The 15,861-nt window shown below is 45.9% G+C and overlaps 1 protein-coding gene across 27 annotated transcripts in view; it reads left to right on the top strand.

The window, feature by feature from the left end:
* Positions 1–15,861, top strand: part of Ppp6r2 (protein phosphatase 6, regulatory subunit 2) — a 71,658-nt gene that overhangs the window by 44,200 nt on the left and 11,597 nt on the right. For 24 of the 27 annotated variants that reach the window (XM_039078856.2, XM_039078866.2, XM_063263337.1 and 21 more), the window contains 7 exon segments: positions 1,380–1,517; positions 4,109–4,174; positions 6,998–7,110; positions 7,458–7,571; positions 9,758–9,884; positions 10,945–11,097; positions 14,474–14,689. In XM_039078856.2, the coding sequence (XP_038934784.1) occupies positions 1,380–1,517; positions 4,109–4,174; positions 6,998–7,110; positions 7,458–7,571; positions 9,758–9,884; positions 10,945–11,097; positions 14,474–14,689 (927 nt within the window). 27 annotated transcript variants of the gene reach the window in all.

A 15,861-nucleotide genomic window follows, 5' to 3' on the forward strand; every position in this document is an offset into this window, starting at 1 on the left:
CTATAGGCTGACTTTTGGGAGGCATTTTCTCAATTGAGATTCCCATCTCTCAGATGACTCTCTCTAGCTTGGGTCAAGTTGACAACAACAACAAAAAAACAACAAAAAAAAAAAACTAACCAGCACAATTGACCCCTTGTCCAGCTGACACATAAGCACATTACCATGAAACATAATCTTTCCTTTCTTGTTCAACCCCCAAGTCTCATATTGATATTAATATTCAACATAAAACATTCCAACTTTTTAAAAAAATTTATTTATTATGTATATAGTGTCTGTCTGCATGTACACTGTTGTTGTAAAAATATAAAAAATAAAATGCTGTCTTTTAGCCCCCACTAAGTCTGGCACTGCAGTGCCCCAAGATATCTGCTAGATATCTTAATCTCAGTCAGCAAAGCCTCTCACCCGCTCTGCTCCATCCCATCTCACACTGCCAAAGGCCTCTCTCTGGGCCTGGCATCAGTCTCTCTACTATCTAGTTCCCAAGGCAGGTTTCCATGCCAGAAGCACACATCCCAACTCCACGGCGGACCAGTGTCTCCAGCCGCCGCACACTTTCCTCCACTCAAACTGTCACATAAAAGAACACACAACACAATAACCTTGACCCATTTGATAAGATATAATTGCCCACCTACACATCCAAAGCCCTGTACACATCCATCCCTTAAGAACATTCATAACAACCTGTAAAGGTACAGCGTGGAGTCTTAACGTCAGCCTCCATGTCGTCTCCCAGGCTTCTCTCTCTTCTCCTCCTCTCTTCAAGTTCCTGTCTCCTCCTCTTCCTTCAAACTTTTCTTCCACCCATCCTTCCTTCTCGTCCAATGACAGGCCTCCTTCTATCTTGTGCCTGCCCCTCACCTGTGACATCATCCCACAGTACACCTGCAGGCCAGAAGAGAGCACCACTCATTACAGATGATTGTGAGCCACCATGTAGTTGCTGGGAATTGAACTCAGGACCCCTGGAAGAACAGCCAGTGCTCTTAACCACTGAGCCATCTCTTTACCGTGGGAGGACAACTTTTTAAGACAGGGTCCCCCTATGTAGTTCTAGAACAATGACTCTTATCTCTTTTTGTGCCTTTGTTTCTGTTGGGCAAACTTGAGCTAGCACGTGCTCAGTGGTGAGTGCCCAGTGCCTCACACTGTTGTCCACTTAGTCCACTGCTGCTCTGGGCATGTGTCACTGCTGCAAGGACTGTGCCTATCTTGGGAGGGTTTTCTTCATATAGTCTTTACTTGGTCTTTCTATCATTTCTTCTCAGTATACTTGAAAGTTAATGATCTTTCTGATGTGAGCTCTTAAAGGAGTGTCCGTACCTGTCAGGAGGCAGCCCTGTTTACTTATCAGGTGTGTTTGATTTCAGGTGATCATGTTCTTGAAGAAGAAGGACAAGTTCATCAGTCTGATACTGAAGCACATAGGCACCTCAGCTCTCATGGACCTGCTGCTACGCCTGGTCAGCTGCGTGGAACCAGTTGTTCTCCGGCAGGAGGTCCTACATGTGAGTGCCAGGGAGCGAGTATGAATGTGTGGGAAGGTGGACCAGGCCAGGTTGGGTTAGGAATCACCAGATGCCCAGCCTTGGGCTCTTCACCCAGTCCCCAGCACCACTTACGTCTATATTCTTATCATGCTTCAGCCCATTTAGAAGCAAAGAGTGCAGAGGTTCCTTCTCCCCAACATATGGCCCCTTGCTTGCTGCAGTAACAGACATCCCTTTCCTGTCCTTTCCCCACTCACACAGGCCTCAGAGCCAGTGCTTACTGAGCTGAGTGTGGTTCAGGCAGGGGCCCATCTCTTAATCTGGAGTGTGGGTAGGCTGTGCTGCTAGGAAAGGTATTGTAGCTGTCCCTGGGAAGAAGAACAGGATGCCCAACCTAGAGGGTGAGTTTTTTCCTGCTGTGCGAGGCTTTGTTTGTTCCTCATTTTGAAGTAAAACAAAGGAAGCAATTAGACCATTTTCTCACTCTGAGAAACAAGAGTCATTTAGTGGCCATTCTCATTGGGCATGGTGATGATACAAGCCAGTAATCCCAACAATTTGGGAGGGAGAGGTAGGATTGTGAGTTCTAGGCTACGAAGGGCTATGAAGTGAAACCCTGCCTCAAAAATAAATAAAAGATATGATAATAGTTTTTGTTTTGTTATATTTTATGTTTTGTTTTGTTATCTCTTAGAAACCTATTCTTTTTCTAATGAGAGACAGAAAGGAAGTGGATCCAGGTGTGAGGGGAGGTGGGGAGCAGCTGGGAGGAAATAGAGGACGGGGAAACTATAATCAGGATATATTGTATAAGGAAAGAATATTTTCGGTGAAAGGAGAAAATAAATAAAAGATAAAGTGGTAGTTGTTCTCACCCTTAGGTTTATAACAACTTTCCTTATGGCATTGTATAGAGAACGCAGCATGCATCTTAGCTGTTTGCTGACATTAATGTACTTACTTTTCTATTGCTGGTATAAAACTGTATTAGTCAGGTTTCTAGGGTAACAGAATTTACAGAATATGTATATATGGGTTTATTAGAATGACTCACGGGCTGTGCTCCAGCTAATCCAACAGTGGCCGCCTATGAAATGCAAGGCCCAAGAGTCCAGTAGCAGTTCAGTCACAGGCTGGGTGTCTCAGCTGCTCTTCAGCATATGTTGGGATCCTGAAGAAGTCGGCTCTAATGACAGTGAAGGAATGGACTTGCTAGGAAGGAGTGAGCAAGCAGGCAAAGCAAGAGAGCTTCCTGCTCTCATGTCCTTTATATAAGCTTCCAGCAGAAGGTGTGGAGTAAAAGATTAAAGGTGTGCCTTCCCATCTCAAAGATCCAGGTTAGAAGTAGATCTTCCCACTTCAAATTAAGTTAAAAAATTCTCAAAGGTGTGGCCCATTTTTTTGGGATTATATTAACAACCAAGAATAATCATTACAAATACAATGACTAAGGCAATTTCTTCCTTTCCTTTCCTTTCCTTTCCTTTCCTTTCCTTTCCTTTCCTTTTCTTCCTTCCTTCCTTCTTTCCTTCCTTCCTTCCTTCCTTCCTTCCTTCCTTCCTTCCTCTTTCCCTCCCTTCTCTTTCTTTCCCCCTTTCTTTCCCCCTCCCCCCCCTTCTACTTGCTGTTTTGAGACAGAGTTTCTCTGTGCAATCCTGGCTGTCTTAGAATTTGCTCTGTGGACCCGACAGGGGTGTACCTATCTCTGCCTCCTAAGTTCTGGGATAAAGGCACGTGACTCCATGCCTGACATGACCATGACAATTTAAAAGAAATTTAAAATTGGGGTTTTGTAGAACAAAGGCATGGTGGCAGGACCAGCTGAGAGCACATCTTGAACCAAAAGTAGGAGGTACTGAGAGAGTACGCTGGAGATGGCAAGAGTATTTTGAAACCTCAAACCCACTTCCAATAATACATCTCCTCCAAAAGGCCACACCTCCTAATCCTTCCCAAACAGGTCCACTAACTGGGGACCAAGTGTTGAAACATAAAATCCTATGGAGGCCGTTCTCATTGAAACTACCACGGAAGACCACACAGCCTTTTGCCCTTTACCTCCCACCGGTGATGCTCACACTGTAAAGCCTCCCTGCTGGGATGTCTCATCCTTGCAGGAGGGTCTGAGAACAGTGTACACGTACTAGTAGAGCAGTCTGCCAGGCGTGCTGTGGCCTGGCATCATCTCACTGAGTCTTCATTGCTTTGACCTTGAAAAGTGTCAGTGTCAGCCGTTACAATGTTCCTGCAGGCACCAGAGAGGTTGTGTTCTTCCATCTCCTCGGAGCCCTGATGCTACAGGGAGCTGAGCACTGTCTCGTTTTCAAGCCCAGCTGGACTCTGGACTGCATTCTGCTCATTCTGTACTCTAGGTTTCATAAACCTGGTGTCCTAAAGCAGAGAGAGTGCGCACTATTAAGACAGCTGGAAATTGTCTTCGGCCATTCCCCAAGTTTATTGTGTCAATTTGGTTCTTTCTGGGCTTGTCAGACAGGCATGCTAGAGTCTATCCCAGGACACCTGGGCACATGAGTTTCTGCTGTACCGAAGGACTTTTTTCCATTTGGTTAGATGAGCAAATACTGAACTGGACTTTTCCCCCCTTTTAGTGGCTTAATGAAGAGAAAGTCATCCAGAGACTTGTGGAATTGATCCATCCCCACCAGGATGAAGATGTGAGTGTGATGCTCACAGAGCCCACCTTCTTACATGGACAGTCCCACACCCAGGCTCTTGGAAAACATGCTGCTGTGTGAAGGGGGCAAGTCACTCCTTTCCTTTGAAAAGGACCATTAGAGTCTTTCTTTAATCAAATGCTAGTGTCTGGGTAATTTCGTTTTTACTAAAAACAAATGTGGTACAGGCATGGTGGTACATGTCTTTATTCTCAACCCTTGAGTAGCACAGGTAGGCAGATCTGTGAATTTAAGGCCAGACTGGTCTATACAGTGAATTCTAGGACTATGTTACATGATTACATAGTGAGACCTGGCCTCTAAAATAATTCTACATACATACATACATACATTTATACATACATACATATATTTATACATACATAAAATATAGCATATACATGTATGTATATATGTGTTCATACATATATCTACACACTCATCTACACATATTATTTCATATATGTATATAATTAAATAGTTGTAACAGGGTTGCATTAGTTAACCATGGCTGAATGGCAAATCACCCAGTAGCTGAGTTGATGGTAACAAGTATCTTTTATCAGTTTCTCTGGTCAGGAATCTGCCATGGTCTGTTGGCTTCTCTGTTCAGGGTCTCTCGTAAGATTACAGTCATTTCAGGACTCAACTGAAAGACCCACTTCCATAGTTGCAAGTGACTTAGCATTCAATTCCTCAGAGGCTTCTAGTCCGGGTAACCCTCAGTTCTGTGCAATGTGGGCTTCTGAGTGGACAACAGGGCTCACACTAAGCTAACTAGCTTTGAGAAGTGAGCTGGACCTACACCAGGCTTCTATAAATTCTGCTCAGAAATGATGGCCCTCCCTTTAGAGCAGTTGTTGTTCCCAACCTTCTTAAGGCTGTGACCCTTTAACACAGTTCATGTTCTTCTTGTGGTGACCCCCAGCTATAAAATTACTTCCCTGCTACTTCATAACTGTGATTTTGCTGCTGTTGTGAATTGTGATGTGCAGGATCATGTCATCTCAACCCACAGGTTGAGAACCACTGCTCTAGTGCATTCTGTTCATTAGACTTGAATGTCCAGGTCTAGCCTACATTCAAGGACATGGACTTACAAGGGCATGAATACCAAGAAGGGTTAGTTAGGGTCCTTGTAGACGCTTCCCTAGAAGCATGTATGGCAATCATAGAAAGAAAACCTAACTCCCATTCAGTGTCTCCTACAAACTCACTATACAAGACTATTTCTGTTGTAGGTGGGCAGTCAGGCCTCCCATATACAAGCCATGCATTCAGTTCTCAGAAGCCTCAGCTAGATGACCTGGGATTCAGTTTTCTTCTCACACTTGCTGGGTAGTAGCAGATTGTACAGATTGAAGAGCTTCGGCCCTAGGCTCATCCTAATTGTGCTGCCTTACGTCTGTGCTTCTGGCTGACCAGCAGACATTGGATCCTCTGTACACTCTTGGCGATGTCTGAGTGACATGAAGGATGTTATACCTGATACATAGGACGTGAAGAGGTGCACAGAGGGATGGCTGAGGCGCTTCCCTGCCTTTTCTGCAGGAACCTTCACACCTTTGCTGTTCAGAAACTCCCCAGACCCAGACTTTCTGAGGCGGTTCACTTTTTATTTATTTTGAGACTTTATTGCACAGGATTATTACTAATGGACTTTAGGAGGAAAACCCAAGTCTATCTGTTCAGATTTTTTTGGCCTCTATGCAGTATTACCTATTCCAGGTCATGGAGTAGGAGCCCTCTGGGGTGAGGAGGATATTATAATCTACTGTCAGAGTAGACCATGAGCCAAGAACTGTGGACAAAGACCAAAAGATATATGTCAGCATATCACAGGTGACAGCAGTCCTTCTGTTTTCAGCCATCCTCGTCCTTCCTGTAGAAGTAAGTGCTGTGGAGAGTTTGAGTTTCATCCTCATAGGGCTTTGCAATGCAGTCTAAATACTTAGGCACATATACATTGTCCTCAATCCATATTCCGCACATGTCCAAAGTCTTCACTGCTGCCCAACCATCCTGTTTTGGCCTCTGTCTACCCACTGAGCCCACCCAACAGCTGGAAGAGAAATTGTTGAAGTGTAGATTTCCTATAGTAGTATTCCAAAGGGTAGAGCCTACCATGATATGTGTGTCAGAGGGTGACTGGTCTGTCCCTGTCCCTGAAGGCACGATTATGGCCACAGACCAACCTGGCTACCTTCATTTCTCTTGAAAGCCTTGCAATCTTTTTAAATCTGTTTTTCTTACATACATACATATTTCTACTTTTTTCTACTGTGTTTGTATGACAATGCAAAGATCAAGCTGTTTCTTTCTTGTTTACTCTGGTCTCCACCCACAACTGTTCTCAGCAGGCACACGTCTGAGCTGGGGGTGTGGCTCAGTATTCATGTTTCCCTAGGAACATTGAGTTCTCTATTTTTTTCCTTCAGTGACTTAACCTGCTTTCCCAAGCCCACAGGACTCATTGTAAATGACAGCAACTATTTAATATTAAATTTAACATGCAGAATAACATGGTTATATATTCATTACATTTTAGAATATGAATCAAAGGTATGAAATAAACACAAAGTATACAACATACATGGCTATTTTGGGCCTCATTTTTAATGCCTGGGGATGTGTTTAGTAGGTCTTTAAAAAAAATCTAGCTGGTTCCACATCTTGATGCTGGGCAAAGTAGACACAGGCTCCTTTCAAATGAACCATTTCAGGAGTCTTTACAGAAAACTGGCTCAGGAAATACATTAGCAAGATTGATGTGGCTGACGGGTGTCTTTTGCTGAGGGGAGCCTGTTTCCCTTGTCTTTTCAGAGGCAGTCAAATGCTTCTCAGGCACTCTGTGACATCATCAGGCTGGGCAGAGACCAGGGCAGTCAGCTGCAGGAGACTGTGGAGCCGGATCCCCTCCTCACAGCACTGGAGTCGTGAGTGATAGTCGCCATGAGATGGTGGGCCTTACTCTGAATTATGGACATGTTTTGGAGCCTGCTTTGAACACAGGAGATGACAGTGCCATCACTAATTCAGAATTGAGTTAATTCCTTAGGTTCAGAGCCCAGGAAGGTCTATCACTAGAAGCCCTGGTGGGAATTGGAACTCGTGGGCTTGTGTGTTATACAAGCTTGGAGTACCTGGCTTTGAACCTGAACAAAGCCAGAGTGAAGACCTCACCTGGCTCAGGGTGCTGTGATGGCCTCTGGGGAAGACAGTGTCCTTGCATTATGTTTATGTGTCTGCTCTGCCAGGTAGTGACCTCTGCATGTGCCCACAGGCAGGACTGTGTGGAACAGCTTCTGAAGAACATGTTTGATGGGGATCGGACGGAGAGCTGCCTGGTCAGTGGGATGCAGGTGCTGCTTGCCCTGCTGGAGCCAAGGCGTGTTGGGTGAGCCTTTCCTTTGAAAAGCAGCATGCATTGCTCTTATGCCAGAGGAGATGGGTATCTAGAAGGTCAGGACATGCTGTTTTTAATTTTTGGTTCTACAAGTTATACTGTGGATAGATACCCTGGTTGAAAGATCTCCTTTGTGGCTGTAGCTAGGTCCTCTTTGACCCTTCTTAGCAGGCATAGTTTCGCCCTAGCCCTGAACCCCGCTGCTGCTGTGATGTGTATGATGAGTATGGATTACATGCGGTTTTCTCTAGGGACTGTGTTAGCCAGTATGCACGATGCATGAGTGCGAGTGCATGTGCACCCCCTGTAGGGAGGGCTACTCCAGCATGCAGCTGCGTGCTGTTCATATCTCCCGTGCCAGGGAAGGAAGGGAGGAAGGGAGGGAGGGAGGGAGGGAGGGAGGGAGGGAGGGAGGGAGGGAGGGAAGGAAGGAAGCTGAGTGTTCAGTAAGACACTTTGTTTCTGGGATGTCCTTCACTTTTTGGTTTCTGTTGTTGTTTGTGAGACAGGGTTTCTCTGTGTAGCCCTGGCTGTCCTGAAACTCTCTGTAGACCAGGCGGGCCTCAAAAGGCTTGTACTACCATGCCCAGCTATGACCTGTTTATTAGTATGTATGAATGTTTGCCTGTGTGGAATGAATGTCTGTGCACTCTGTGGGTGCAGTGCCTGTGGAGACCAGAAGAGGACAACAGATTCCCGGAACCTGAGTTACAGGTGGTTATGAGCAGCCATGTGGGTGTTGTCAACCACACCTAGTAAAGGTTCTTCACCCACCCTCACTGCCCTTCACCTCCTTTTCATCCATCAGTTGCTATTTGAATACCTCGCTTGAAGTCCTAAGAGACAAAGACAGGCAAAAGATGGCTCCTTACACCCAGTGTTCCTGTCTGTCCTAGAAAACTGTACAGGGACAGGTGATTTAGTGTGAAAAGTATATGATTCATGAGGCAGGCAAGTCTGTGTAGGCCTGGAAGACAGAGGCATGTGGTCAGGGAGGTCTTTTCTGAAAGGCCCTATTTAGTCTAACATAACTCTTGATAAGAAGATCCTAGTATGAGCAAGAGCATAGACCAGTCTGTGGTAAGGAGCTGTGGGGCTTGAAGGCCACCATGCTGCTGTCCTCAGAGATGCCACTGTCCTCAGGGTGCCACTTTCCTCAGGGTGCTACCATCCTCAGGGTTCCACTGTCCTCAGGGTGCTACCGTCTTCTGGGTGGCGGTTGGAAGCTGGTTGAATCAGGGACCATAAATGTCAGTGCTAAGACAGGAGAGAGCAGGAGAAAGGAGTTGGTGTCGAAGGTTAAATTTGTTTGAGAATTCAAGTGACAAGAACCTTTTAGGACTCAAACATAAATTCTGGAAAGTGAAGCTTTCTTTGGGGCTCAGGCTGGCCCTGGGATCTCAGCAGGTTAGGTGTGGTCACAGTTACTTAAAGAAAAGGACTGATCTCACCTGAGAGAGAGCAGGGTGGATGGGTTTACACCAGCCAAGGGCTTCTAAGATCCTCTTTCAATATTTTTTTAAAGAGAGGAAAAAAGACAAAATACTAATAGTCCAACTACGTGTCTTTACATTTGACTTTATTCTCATACATCACATCTGCAACTCATACATCCCTCCCTCCTCTCCTACAGCCCTGCCCACGCCTCTCCTCTCCCCCAAATTCACTCCTATGTTTCCTTTCAAAAAAATAGAGAAAGCTTCCTAGGGATATCAACAAGACATGGCATAACAAGTTATGGTTGTTAAGTAAAGGATAATCTCTCTAGTTTATTGATCCTGTATTATTAATTTTCTGCATTGATTTTGTTTTATTTTTATTAATTGGAATATAAATATATATCAAAAGAATAGTTTTTGAAAAAGCAAAGAAGCTATGTGGCCAGTGTGTCTCGGTCCTCACTTGAGGACTGGCGACCCCTGGTGGGGATTAAGGGGACAGCAAGGCAACAAGTCCTGTGTCCCTTCCTGTTCCCTGTGGTCTTGGATTTCACTCAGGAACGTTTTGGCCAAGGGGCCAAGAGTACACCAGTCAGCAAACAGTGTGTAGAAGTCTTGAGTAATGTCCCTTTTCAGACATGTTTTGGGGAAGATGCTTAATAGAATGTTGACAAGGTGAATGGAGTACGTACGGGACACAGCACGTCTGCCACACCTGTCTGCTGTCTTTATTCACAGAACAGAAGGCTTGGTGGACTCCTTTTCTCAGGGACTGGAAAGGTCATACTCTGTCAGCAGCAGCATCCTGCACGGCATTGAGCCATGGCTGAAGAATTTCCATCAGCTCCTGCTCAACCCACCAAAGGTCAGGCCTGGAGAGATTCCTGGGGCACTGAGAGATGTGGGTGTCATAGTGGAGAGGACAAGACAGAGTACAGAGTAAAGTGTGCTTTGATGTTGCCCTTCGTGGTGCTAACTGGTAAACCACTGGGCAGATGTTAAAATGTATTACTAGCTAGAAATTCCCACATTGCCTCTCCTAGGAGAGGCCTGGGCATGGGACATTTGCAGACTCCTAGCCAAGAGAGGGTAAAGTTCACAGAGGTCCTTGGCTGCTTCCTGCCCACCAGCCTCACATTACAATCCTTTCCCATATACACTTGCAGCCTCTTTTCCTCGTACACCTACCTTACTCACTGACTTACTTAGTGTCTTTTCTCCCCACTAATATGTGAGGATTCACAGAGGCAAGAACTCTGTTTTGCCAAACACAGATGCATTAGAAAATACCTGAATCCAATTTAATGTGCAGACTTGGGGCCATGAGATGGCTGAGGAGGCAGCTGCTTTCTGTGTAAGCCCCATGACCTGACTTGGGTTCCCGGGAATAAGGATAACAGAGAGGACAACTCCATGGAGTTGCCTTCTGACTTCACACATGTACTGTGGTATACATGTGCCCAGGGTGCGCAGACACATGCACAGAGTACACACACAGGCAGATACACACACACACATGATCACTGAGGACAAAGCTACACTGCTAATGTGTCAAGCTTTCCCAGCCTCTGAGAGAGCTCACTTAGCATCTCTTAGCTCAGGATCCTCCAAAGAATTCCTTGGGCACATAGCCAGGCACCATGTCCAGGGCTCCAGCTTGCTTTACTCCATCAGGAACACTGGACACATTTCATATGCCATAGTACTGGGCCTTTGGCCTAGTAGGCCTGGCTAACAGTCCAAGGAGCCTTAGCCACTCCTTTTGGTCCTAAGGGGACAAAGTGAGTCCTTCATCTTTTGGATTCTGTCACTTCTTCTTGTAGGCAGCCCTGTCTTATCACACCCCACTCTCTTTAGGCCAGGCATATCATAGGTGAGTGCCCCTGTTGGTTTTAAGACTCCAGCTGGCTCTCCTATGTTTGCAGAAGAAAGCAATCCTGACCACTATTGGCGTGCTAGAGGAGCCCCTGGGGAATGCTCGTCTTCATGGTGCACGCCTCATGGCTGCACTGCTGCACACAAATACGCCCAGCATCAACCAGGAGCTCTGCCGGCTCAACACCATGGACTTACTGCTGGTGAGTCACCCCTGGCTAGCTCTGGTTGTTTGTACATGGCATGCACAGTCTGCAGTTCAACATGGAGAAGAGTCAACCAGGGCAGACACTTCAGCATCTGGTCAGAAGGACATGTGGAGGAGAGGTGCTGGTATCAAGGACTTGCTCCTAGGTCTCTGGTAGAACACACTGAGCAGCACAGTGAGTGATATGCGTCAGGCTCAGGCTCACGTGCTCTGCAGAGGCTCTTCCTGATGCAGAGGACAGGTGTCTGGTCTTGCTTTCTCTTAAGTCAAAGTATCCTGAGAGGCAGATCTCGGTGCGTACTAGGCCAGCCTGGCCTACATAGTGAATACCAGGACAGCTAGAGCTACATAGTGAGATCCTGCCTCAAAAAAAAAAAATCAATAAGTTATCAAATGATAGATAGATAGATAGATAGATAGATAGATAGATAGATAGATAGATAGATAGAAAGAAACAGAAGGTTCCTGAGAGAAAAGGTCCTCATCTTCTAAAATAGTCATTCTTGTAGCTCTTGTCAAAACCAGTCAATATATGGTCAAGAAGCTATCCAGTGACTGTAGATTACTGATCTTTCCATGTTCTTTACCACCCTGGAGCAGCTAGTTTGATGAAAAATGAAATGAACTTTGAAGACACAGTTACAGTTAGGTGGCAGCAGCCTTGAGGGCTGGGGAGGAGTCTCCAGAAGGTGGCTTATGCTTGGAGTCAGCGTCCGGTACATCCAGCAGCCAGGATACATGGGTCGTGGAATCAAGGGTGAAAAGGAATAATTTTACTCACTATCACCCCACTAGAACATTTTTTGCTTCCTGTTTCTCCGACCTTAAGTCCTTCTGGCTAGAAATTTTGGTTTCAGAGACGGGAATGCTTCTGCCAAGAGCTATAACAAACATTCCACTGAACTGGAACATCAGACTTGCCCCCGGCCACTTTGAGCTTCAGATTTTAAATCTACAGGCTAAGAAAGGAAATAACAGTGTTAGGAGGGGTGATTGATCCAGACTGCTGTGGGGAAGTTGGATTGCTTCTCTACAGTGGAGGTGAGAAGGAAGGATAATGTCGAGGTCTAGAGAGCCTCTAGAGCGTCTCTTAGTGCTCTAAGTGGGAAACTGCAGCATCCTAATCCAGGCAGGACAAGAAAGGGTATAGCTCCGTCAGGAGAGCTAAGACCTGCTGAGCTGCTTGCTAAGGGTGGAGGAAACACAGGATGGGGGCAGAGGAAGGTTGTAGCTGGACTTTTGGCTACTTTGTGGATACTAGGTAGGACAGAAGGGAAAGATGGGGGCGGGGGAAGTGATAACATTAAACTACTGCCTGCTGTTTAGGGACATAGAATTCCTTGGAGCATGTGTGCTCTTCACCACCAGGACATCTCGTGTCTATCTTTTGAAAAGACCCCAGGATTCCAAATGTTCTACAATCACTGAAATGGGCTGCAGTAGCAAAACCACTTCCCTGCTAGAGCACAAGACACATCATGGTCAGCTGCGGTGGGCAGCCCAAAGCAGCCCGACACCTGGGGTTAAAGTGAAACCCGTCTTCTCATACTTCATGCCTCACCGTAGAACGTAGTTATAAATACCAGCTCAGGCCACACGACCAGGTACAGGAGTCAGGATTATGATTGACAGAAGTATTTCTGCCATCGTTTGTAAGAATGTGTTTGTATAGATATTTGTGTTTTCTCTCCTCTATTTCTTTATCAGACACTGTAACATCAATTGAGAGAATGTCAGTGGTTTTCCACTTGTTTAAGTAGATCTACTTTGGGACTCAGGGTATATATATATATAGCTCAGTGACAGAGTACTTAGATAATGTCCAAAGAACCCTGTTCACACTGGAGAGATGACTCAGTGGTTCAGAGCACTGGCTCGTCTTCAGAGGACCTGATATGGTGGCTCACAACCATCTATGACTCCAGGCCCAGAAAGTCTGATAGCCTCTTCTGGCTTCCAAGGACATATGTGTAAGCCTAACACCTGTAGAAATTTAAAAAATAAATAAATAAAAATAAAACAACAACCAAAAACAAAGAAAACAATGAATCTGGTCCTCAGTTCTGTCAGCATGTTTTGTAGTTTTGGGTACACTGGGGTTTTTTGTTTTTTGTTTTGTTTTGTTTTGTTTGTTTGTTTGTTTGCCTCATTAGTTTACTCTCAAGGATTTTTTTTTTTTTAAAGATTTATTTATTTATTATATATAAGTACACTGTAGCTGTCTTCAGATACACCAGAAGAGGGCATCAGATCTCTTTACAGATGGTTGTGAGCCACCATGTGGTTGCTGGGAATTGAACTCATGACCTCTGGAAGAGCAGTCGGGTGCTCTTAACCGCTGAGCCATCTCTCCAGCCCTACTCTCAAGGATTTTATTATTTTGATTACTTTTATTATTACATGTTATCATAGTCTTGGTTTCCTTTTCCTTAGATAGCCTGCAACTTTCTATGTAGATTATGCTGGCCTCTGCCTCCCAAGAGCTAGGATTAATGGTGTGCAGCGCACATTCAGAAAGAAATTGTGGTTTGTTTTTTTGTTTGTTGGTTGGTTTGTTTTGTTTGGAGAAGTATGTCAGATAACTTCTCTGCTTGATGTAATCTTTGGTATAAAGAAGCGGCCCAGACTTATTCCCCCCACCTCTACCTAGCACGCACCCTTTTGTGTATAGCTGGGTCTGGGCCTGCAGGCTGCTGTGACCCTTCCCACCCCAACACCCGTCTGTGGGACCCAGCAGCAGTGGAAAGGTCAGGCTGTAGCCTCAGGCCTTCCCTCCTCTCCTGCCTTGGTCTGGAAAAGGTTTTGTGGGAGACAGAGTATCTTTAATCCTCTGTGTTGCAGAGGAGGCCCAAGACTGCTCCTTGCCTAGACTTTGTCAGTGGCACTTGAGCTCCAGTCTTTCAGGGGTGCCTGCTATACCGTATTCTCGTGTCCATATGGGGGAGAGGGGTGTCACTCATCCTGGGTGGAGTCCCAAGTTTAACATGCTCTATTTACTCACTGGTTAGAGACAAAATTATGAAGGAAAATTTAAATGCCTAGAGTTGAATAATAATTTAAAAAATACTGTAGTAAAAATTATAAAGGGGTTGGGGATTTAGCTCAGTGGTAGAGCGCTTGCCTAGGAAGCTCAAGGCCCTGGGTTTGGTCCCCAGCTCCGAAAAAAAGAACCAAAAAAAAAAAATTATAAAGTGTAGAGTTTAAGTTTTATAGGAAAATAAAGATACCATAAAAGAAAAAAAATTCCAAATTAGTTAAGCTTCTAATGTAAAGAACAAAGAATATTCCACAGAACGTTTCCCTTTTACCTTTGTTGTTCAGCTGTTTGGAACAAACTCGCCTAAGACTGTCTTCTGTCGTCTGTTTGTCAGGACCTGTTTTTTAAGTACACCTGGAATAACTTCTTACACTTGCAAGTGGAGCTGTGCATAGCCGCTATTCTCTCCCACGCTGGTCGGGAGGAGCAGGCAGAAGCTGGCAGATCAGATGGCAAAGTGGAACCTGTGCAGGGGAGTGGAGATGGGGGTGGGAAGCCGGAGACCACCCCGTCCATCACCAGCCCTCCTGAGAACACAATGGTGACCCATGTAAGTCCAGGCCCCGTGGGGCTATGCCAGCTGCAGCCAGCACTTCCCACGCTCTCCTAACCCTCACACGTGTCAGAGGTGCTGCCACCTTTGACCCACAAGAACATGAAAGTGTAAAGAGACATCCATTTGGTGATGGGGAAGAGAAGGCGTCATTTGCAGTGATGAGCTTGTGCTTGTGGTTTGTATCTAGGTTGACAGTTAACCGGATACAGTGGCTCCTGCTTTGTCCAGTCCATCCTTATAACTAAACACAAAGAAAACACAAGACTTCAATTCTCATGGGAAAGCTTTCTGGAACTTTAGACCCCGAAGCCAGCTGTACCAGTTTTCTCTGTGACTTCCCTTATTCCCAGAGAATGACCATAGTTGTTACCCCACCCCTTCCCCTGTGTGGGTCACCCTAGCATTAGAGCCTGCAGCTCAGTCTCTTTTGACATCAGCATTTAGTACTGCCCCTGGTAGAGAGCAGCCCTACTGAATGTCTGCCAGGGAAGAAAAGGGAAAAACGGCTTGGGGCCATAAGCTGTACCTGAGCTGAACCCCACTGTGACTGCTGCCCAGCTCTAAAGTGAGAACAAACATCTGGACCTTGTGGGCTCACAGGAGGGCAGAGGTGTGAGAGAGGGTTCCTGGGTCTCTGCTCAAAGGCCTCGTAGACACAGTGCTTGACTGGGTTCAGAAGGTCTCAGTGCCGTTTGTTTGGGGTGGGTATCCTGGGAACCTGTGAGCAAACCTATAGGAGCTACTATGGGATAAGGTGCATTTAGTCTGGTCCACAGGCTAGCCCAGCAATGCGACCTGCAGTTACAATGGCAAGAACTACTTGGGGACAGCAAGCACTATTCAGAGGCCAAGTAGACCAGCAGGGACCCTGGATAGTGACATGGAAGCGTGAATTGGCGTCTGTAACAAACATCCAAGAAAATAGTCTGTGTGGGGAAAAAGAAAATGTTGAGGGCCCCAGAGAGCTGGTGGGAGGGTGCTCAGAGGTCTAGGTGGCGGCCCATCGGAGGAGGGGAGGCAGAAGTCGTTGTAGCGTGTTGGAGGAGCACAGACGCCTTCACTGTATTCAGGCCATTCAGTGGCATGGGACTGGAGCCTTGAGCACCAGGGATATTATTGCCACAGGGTCTTCCGTGCTGATTTGCCAGTTCACTACCTGCAGCACC

Source organism: Rattus norvegicus, chromosome 7, assembly GCF_036323735.1.
Source record: "Rattus norvegicus strain BN/NHsdMcwi chromosome 7, GRCr8, whole genome shotgun sequence".
Taxonomy (NCBI): Eukaryota; Metazoa; Chordata; class Mammalia; order Rodentia; family Muridae; genus Rattus; species Rattus norvegicus.